The sequence below is a fragment of the Sesamum indicum genome, linkage group LG9, assembly GCF_000512975.1.
Source record: "Sesamum indicum cultivar Zhongzhi No. 13 linkage group LG9, S_indicum_v1.0, whole genome shotgun sequence".
NCBI lineage: Eukaryota > Viridiplantae > Streptophyta > Magnoliopsida > Lamiales > Pedaliaceae > Sesamum > Sesamum indicum.
In genome coordinates, this window is record NC_026153.1 from 7541916 (window position 1) to 7548864 (window position 6949).

General features: G+C 36.2%; 1 protein-coding gene across 1 annotated transcript in view; it reads right to left on the reverse strand.

Moving 5' to 3' along the window:
* LOC105171033 (mitochondrial fission protein ELM1) overlaps positions 1-6469 on the reverse strand; it is a gene marked incomplete in the record, with an annotated part of 7844 nt that extends 1375 nt beyond the window's left edge. Inside the window, 8 exon segments of the mRNA XM_011092028.2 lie at positions 136-229; positions 310-373; positions 480-592; positions 1380-1506; positions 1608-1757; positions 2879-2975; positions 5325-5563; positions 6070-6469. Of these exon segments, the coding sequence (XP_011090330.1) occupies positions 136-229; positions 310-373; positions 480-592; positions 1380-1506; positions 1608-1757; positions 2879-2975; positions 5325-5563; positions 6070-6261 (1076 nt within the window).

The following is a 6949-nucleotide window of genomic DNA, read 5'->3' on the forward strand; positions in this document are numbered from 1 at the left end:
TGTGGAACTCCATAAACTTCCACGTACACCTTTCGGCTCCAACAACATAAACAGGTTTCCTGCAATCGCCAAAGAGTCAGTAAGACATTCTGCATGTGTGCCTCTGAAATCATTAACAACTGACATCAAGCATACCCTGTGCTGCAAGCCTCACTCAACATACTAACTGAATCGGCAGTGACTACAAAAGCATCTGCCCAAGCTAGATGTCCCATATGTGGATTCGGTTCTGATAACGACAATGTAAGAATTAGTATGTCTCAAGATTTAGTGAAGAATCTTCCATCATATTCAGTGCATATGAAGTACCTTCACCATCCCATATGTATATTTTGGGATGAGTTCCAAGTTCTTTTAGTATTATATTAGACACCTGTCAACCAAAATCCCAGGGGAAAATAAACAGAATAGCAAGGTTAAACAAACTATATCAGCTGAACTCAAATAAGCTAAAAGTTTGAACCAGGGGTTTTTCTTACCTTTTCAGGTGTCCTCCTTGAGAAAGATATCCTCACACTTCCACAGCTTGTGAGAACATTGTGCAGAGAAGTGCTTAGCTGTTTTGCGAGGTCTGTGCCATATCTGCAGTACCCTATCAGTGTATAGGACAGTAAGAATATGAAAAGCCATATACCAACATTTCCCTTCTGGCAGAAAATAAAACCTAGACAATGAACTTTTTCCTCAAAAAAATAGATAGAAGCAAGAGAGCAAGTCCTCAAGAGAAGCAAATGCTTGTTTAGTTTGAGCACCCTCACTTCATGTCATCATGACTTAATAAGTATGTAAAGAAAGTATGGCATGGGTCATCCAAATTTGCAACGAACTGAAATAATGGCGAATCCATCCACATACACAGGGAACCCATTATATTTCCCACATACAATTGTGTGAAAAGGGGATGGAAAAGGTTGCATATTGCGCATCGGTCCTAGTGTGCATCGAAACTCTGAATCTATTTTGAATACATGATCTCAAACTTCATTCTCAAAAGCACAAGGGAAAAAGCATAACACCAAAATTTTGTGACACTTTGCATGAATCAATAGAGTGGCTAAAGAGCATTGGTGTTTGGCCTTTTATTGTTAGTGAACAGAGTGCACAATCTATATTCGTTCACTCCAACTTTTTCCTCTAGGCCAGAAATCACTTGTGACACCATAGCGTGCCCCATTTACATATCCTATGTATTAAATATGCCATTAGTTAAACAAAGACTAACAACGTTAAATAATAGACATAGTAAATTTTCAAGTGAACTTGCAATAGAATTCCACAAAAGATATCAAATGGAAATAGTTTACAAATTGATAATCCAGAATTTTATTTGAACCAAATTCAAATACAATCATTTATCAAAGATTAAAAGGAGAAATTACTTGTAGGCCCTCCAATGTTGACTACAAGCAGAGGCTTTGGTAATGGTGCAAACTCATCATGCCAGGCATTAGCAGCACTACGAAGTGAAGCAGAATCTACTTGATGAAGTGCTCCTACTGTAAGGACCTGCGCAGTGGCAACAAGCATCCAAGGCAATGCGCAGAAAGGAGTTAGCAACAAGAATCCTAAGCTTGAAAAGTAGAATAATGTATGGTTAAGGTACATACAACGCGCTCATTAGGAGGTTCATGTGGTGTAATCCATTTACGCAGAATGCGAGGAACCTGCTCCTGTGCATGAGGGGTCAATGGGTAATAATCATGCTGTGGGGCTATTACCATATCAAACCTGTCCAAATGAGACCTTGGATGCTGAATCTGAAAGAGAAGGCATGATAGTGTCAGGAATCCTTTTTGCATAAAATAAAAGATAATTTGAATAATGCATAGCTGCAAATAGTTCTCTCCTGATTAGGAAACCTCTAAAGAGCACACTAGATGTACAGTCTGCAATAGCTGTGCGATACTGGTTTTTCTTAAAATAAATTCTATTATAAGAAAGAGGGAAAACTAAAAACCAGCAGCTGCAGAAATCAAGGCAAAAGTATGTAGCATCACAAAAGTTAACTATCAATACTCAGCATCTACTTTAAGACAGTCTTTTCCTAAGCCCATAAATGTAACATTTTCATGATCAAAACATACATCAGTTATACAACTAAATACAGCGAGTAAGTGGGTGTAAGCTAATACTGGCTAGCATCTCCATTAAACATATAGTTTAAGTCATAAATGTAATAATTGAGGTAATACAAATTTCAAGTGTAACATATTCACAATTTATAATTGATAACTATCTATGTCACTTGATGAAAATCATGCATATTGAACTCAGGAATATTCGACAAAGACCTAGAATGCTATAACGGCCATCATAACCTGTACAGGCGAAAAATATGCTATCCTAAATGCATTAAAGAATTCAATTATTTTATAAGCCAATGAACAGATAATAGAGCTCAACAAACTAAGTTGCACGAGGACATCAATAAAAAGGGACAAATTAATTCATGACCCAATTAAAGTTGAAGTCACACAAAACAAAAACTGAGAAATTATGATCAAGTGGCACGCTGTAGAACTACAGAATAGCAAGAAATGATATTCCAGATGATAGTTATCGTTATTAACTTCTACTTGACTCCTATATCAAGCATCTAAGTTTAAGCCAATATATTAGAGAGACAACTCAAAGGAGAGGTTTATAAAGTATTTGATGACTGCATTATTACTACCTAAGGCTTTAATGCTATAAATAGAAAATCACAAGCTGCACTTGACGACATTGTAGTAAATGTAAACTTCCAAATGCAACAATCTTGTTAATCCTACATCAGCATTGAGATGAGAATTTCCTTTAGTCTTTCAAAAATAAGTAGCATTAGACTAGATCAAATATTCTTTACTTTAGCTTGTGAGTAAAATGGTAATACACAAACCTGGACAACGAACACATTTTCAGACGCCAGTCTCTTTATAGAGCTCGCAATTGAAATGGTATCTCTGCCAGATGCAACCACAAGTAGTGGACCATCCCTGTAAAGAGGGGAAAATGTTATTCTCATGTATCAAAATGATCAAGACATACACATACAAGACAAACATTCCATTCCCAAGAACACACTGACACATAAGATAAGAAACAGTTGGCCTCCCCCCTCCCCCCACCCACACACCCAAAAATTATATATATATATGTATGTATATATGTTCAAACAATCTCACTCTTTATGATAATGGAGTATGTTCCAAATGTAATGGTTCGATGGATTTATATATATGTATGTATATATGTTCAAACAATCTCAGTCTTTATGATAACGGAGTATGTTCCAAATGTAATGGTTCGATGGAATCTTCTAAACAAAATAATGCGTTCACTTTCCCTTCAACATCGACATTTTTGTACATGATAAATATCAATTCCCGTAATCACTACTATTGCAGTCAAGGGGAGAATGTGACCATTCACTTGATCGAAGCAGAAAACATAAGAAGTTTAACAGCATAGAAAAATAAATTGTCATTGCCATCTAAAGTTAACACTCAAAGTTCACTTCATTTTCATGGTGGCTTTCCACTTTATTTCATTCAAAAGATTCCCCATAGTAGTCAGTGGCGCACCATGGTGGCTTTCCACTTTATTTCATTCAAAAGATTCCCCATAGTAGTCAGTGGCGCACGGCGCACAATGGCATCAAGGGCTCCTGGAGCCATGTGCGCATGGCGCACGGCACGGCGCGCACCTTTTCGAAGGATGGCGCAAATATAAGACATAATCTATATATTTATATAATTAGTATTATTTTGACTAGATTAATGTATAAGGAGTTAAATAAGACGTATAAAACAACAAATTCAACATAACAAAACTTCATAAACTAAACAATACATACAACCTTATAGTTGAATTACTGAAAGTCTGAAACTGAAATTTCATAGCATACTTAGATCATTAAAACATATGAAAAACAGGTAATTTTAATTCATATTTATGTTTAATTAAAGAAGTAAATAACACAATCATAGACTACTAGTCTACAAACAATTACATAATTAAAGAAAAACAGTATCAGTCTAATATTAAGAAGAGAACCGAAGAAAGAAGAGACAGGAATGAACAGGTTACTCATGCATGCAGAATATTTATTTCTGCTGCAATTCCCTTATTTATTTATTTTTTTTCATTATTGATGGGCCGAGGCCGCCCAGCAAGCAGCCAGGCTGCCCAGACCTGTCTTCATAAAGGCGCGCCTGGCAATCTCGAATAGAAAAGGTAGGGGGCTAAAAACATTCATAGTTGGAGGGGTCGTGACAATTCTAGTTACAGTAATGTCGATCATTTATTTGGCGTCAAAGACATTCGGAATTTCAGCTCTGATGATACTTTTTTAGTTAGGGATAGTAATGGAGACTATTATTCTATCTATTTTGATTTTGAAAATCATATTTTTGAGATTGACAACGATCATTCTTTTCTGAGTGAACTAGAAAGTTCTTTTTCTAGTTATCGCAATTCTAGTTCTATGAATAATGGATCTTCTAGTGAAGATTCCTTATATAATCGTTACAAGGCACGCGCCATTAACTACTATGGATTCCCTCATCCTCCCCTACTACTAAGCCATTGTAGTGATTGTATTTTCACTAAAGACAGTTCCTAGTCCATGGTACTTGAAAAATACTAAATTTAATTCTAAGTTCAAAAGAGCCCACGTATGTATGCACAGCTGAATCCTACTTTGTTTTCGAATTTGAAGAGCAACAGGAGTTTCCACCAAATTCTCCGTCATCTTGACTGATCCATAAATATTGCTTCAGGGTATGCCAATCATAAATAATACTTTTTCACAGTGTATTCAAAAGAAGAAACCACTTATGTAAAGCATCCATCCTCATACATGGGGAAGTTTCACAAAAAGCAGCAGTATCTACTTCAATATAATTGAGCAATTTTATAGGTGCTACATGACATTTTAAATATTTGGATCTTCATCCAATAAGCTAAAAAGCAAGTGCAATCAGACTTCAGGTTATTCCTGTTTGTAGCATAAATCCCTAGGGCCTTAAATTCTTATTACTGCAATCTACTTAAATAATATGCTGGTTGCAGAACCATTAGTTTTCCAAATAATTAGTATGAACAGCAGGCATATAAGTATTTAAGTAATTCATGTCACAGTTCTTCAAAACATTAGATCACAAGCCTAGTAAATTAGATTCATCGAATATCAAAGACAGACATTTCACCCTATCCTCACGAGCAAAAGGCAATTCTTGACATAAAACCAACTTGGCAGACAATATCAGTCAAGAGTCTAAGTAGGAGTTGTATTTATTTTGTGCATGGCTGCATGCATAAAAGAGATAGAGGGAGAAACTTACTTCTCGAAAGTTTCTTTAGCCACTCTGACAATATTCTTGACATCAGCTTCCAAAACTGATGACAAGCCTATGCTGGTACCATTTTCCCTAGGCAAAGGAACCAGTTTCTTTCCTCTTCCAGCAATCAAAATTTGTGAATAACCATAAATTTGGCTAATAATATAGTACAACTTCTTATGGATAGAAACTGGGAGCCAGTGTAGCCACTCATTGATTCCTCCTGTTGGCCTTGTGACCCGCTGAACAACATAAGAAGCAGACAGATGGGACAAAATCAAATTACTGAATTCTCATTAAGCTTCCAGAAAATTAGGCATGAAACGCCCTATATCAGATAGTGACCACTTCAATTGACACAGTTTGAGACATGCTTTTGAAACAATAGTTTGTATGTTAGTAGCTCATAGATCACAGATTTCATGCCAGAGAGCGGAGAAGGGGTTGAAGCCATACTATTCTATTCTATTTCTCCCATCAAGAAAGAAGGAACAACTAACCATACAACAATTCGAAAATAGTTTAGTTTTACCCTGGAAACTGTATTATCACGAAAGTCAACCAAAAGAAATACGACAAACAAATCCAATCAGATTCATGCGTACATTAGGGCATAACTAGGGCCTAAAAACGATGAATTATGACTGCAAACCGATTTTTTTCCCAACTTTCACCACTTGATAACTAAACCCACCACAGAAACAATAGGAAAACACGAAAAACTGCAGAAACAAAAGTGTAGACTCACATAGAGAGTCTGTTTTTCAGATAAACCAAGGGCGCGAACCAATCCGATGCTCTGGTTCTCCGAGGCTGGAAAACCGTTGCCGATTACGACCGCTCGCCGGATGACACCGTAAACCCCGCCCTCAAAAATATCGGGCACTCCGCCCATGGATGGCGGGCTGCCTGGGGGTTCCGGAAGCCTAATTGGCTTCATCTACGCATAAGATTTAACAGACTACAACTCCGAGGGAAGTAAATCAAAAACCCTAGTGAGGTTTTAGATTGGGTTTGCAACTCGATTCAGTTGGGAGAAAGAAAAACTAAGTGGTGAAAAAAAAAACGTAACATGGAATGCGATGGTGTGCTGTGCTGTGCTGCCAAAAGCGGTTCCGACTTGAATTTCCTTGTGTCGCACTTCAACTTCAAACCCCTCATCAACTCCTTTTTTGTTTTCCTTTTTTTTTTTTAAATAATTCCATCCCCTCCTAAAATTTGGTGAAATTACATTTAAACCTCCTATAATTTAAATAATTACAACTAACACTCTTAAGGTTTACTCACTTCTAACAAATAAATCCACTCTTTAGGCAAAGTTTATTTAATTTGTTGATAAAAAAACTAAATGAAAATCAAATATTTATTTTTGATTGACCCACAAAATAATGGAAAAAAGTACATAAATACACATTAATCGATATCTTTTATTCAAAAATTTAGAAGTTTTGCATTTTTTATTCAGACTTTGCAAAAAAGCTTTTTATTTAAAAATACTCACAGTATCCATCTGGTCCAAGCCATGCATTTTTGTCTCTACTCCGCAATATTTTGCCAACATCAAGCTTTCTTTTTCAATAGGTTTGAAAATTTTGTGTTTCTATTTTTTTTCAATATTCGTTTGAGGG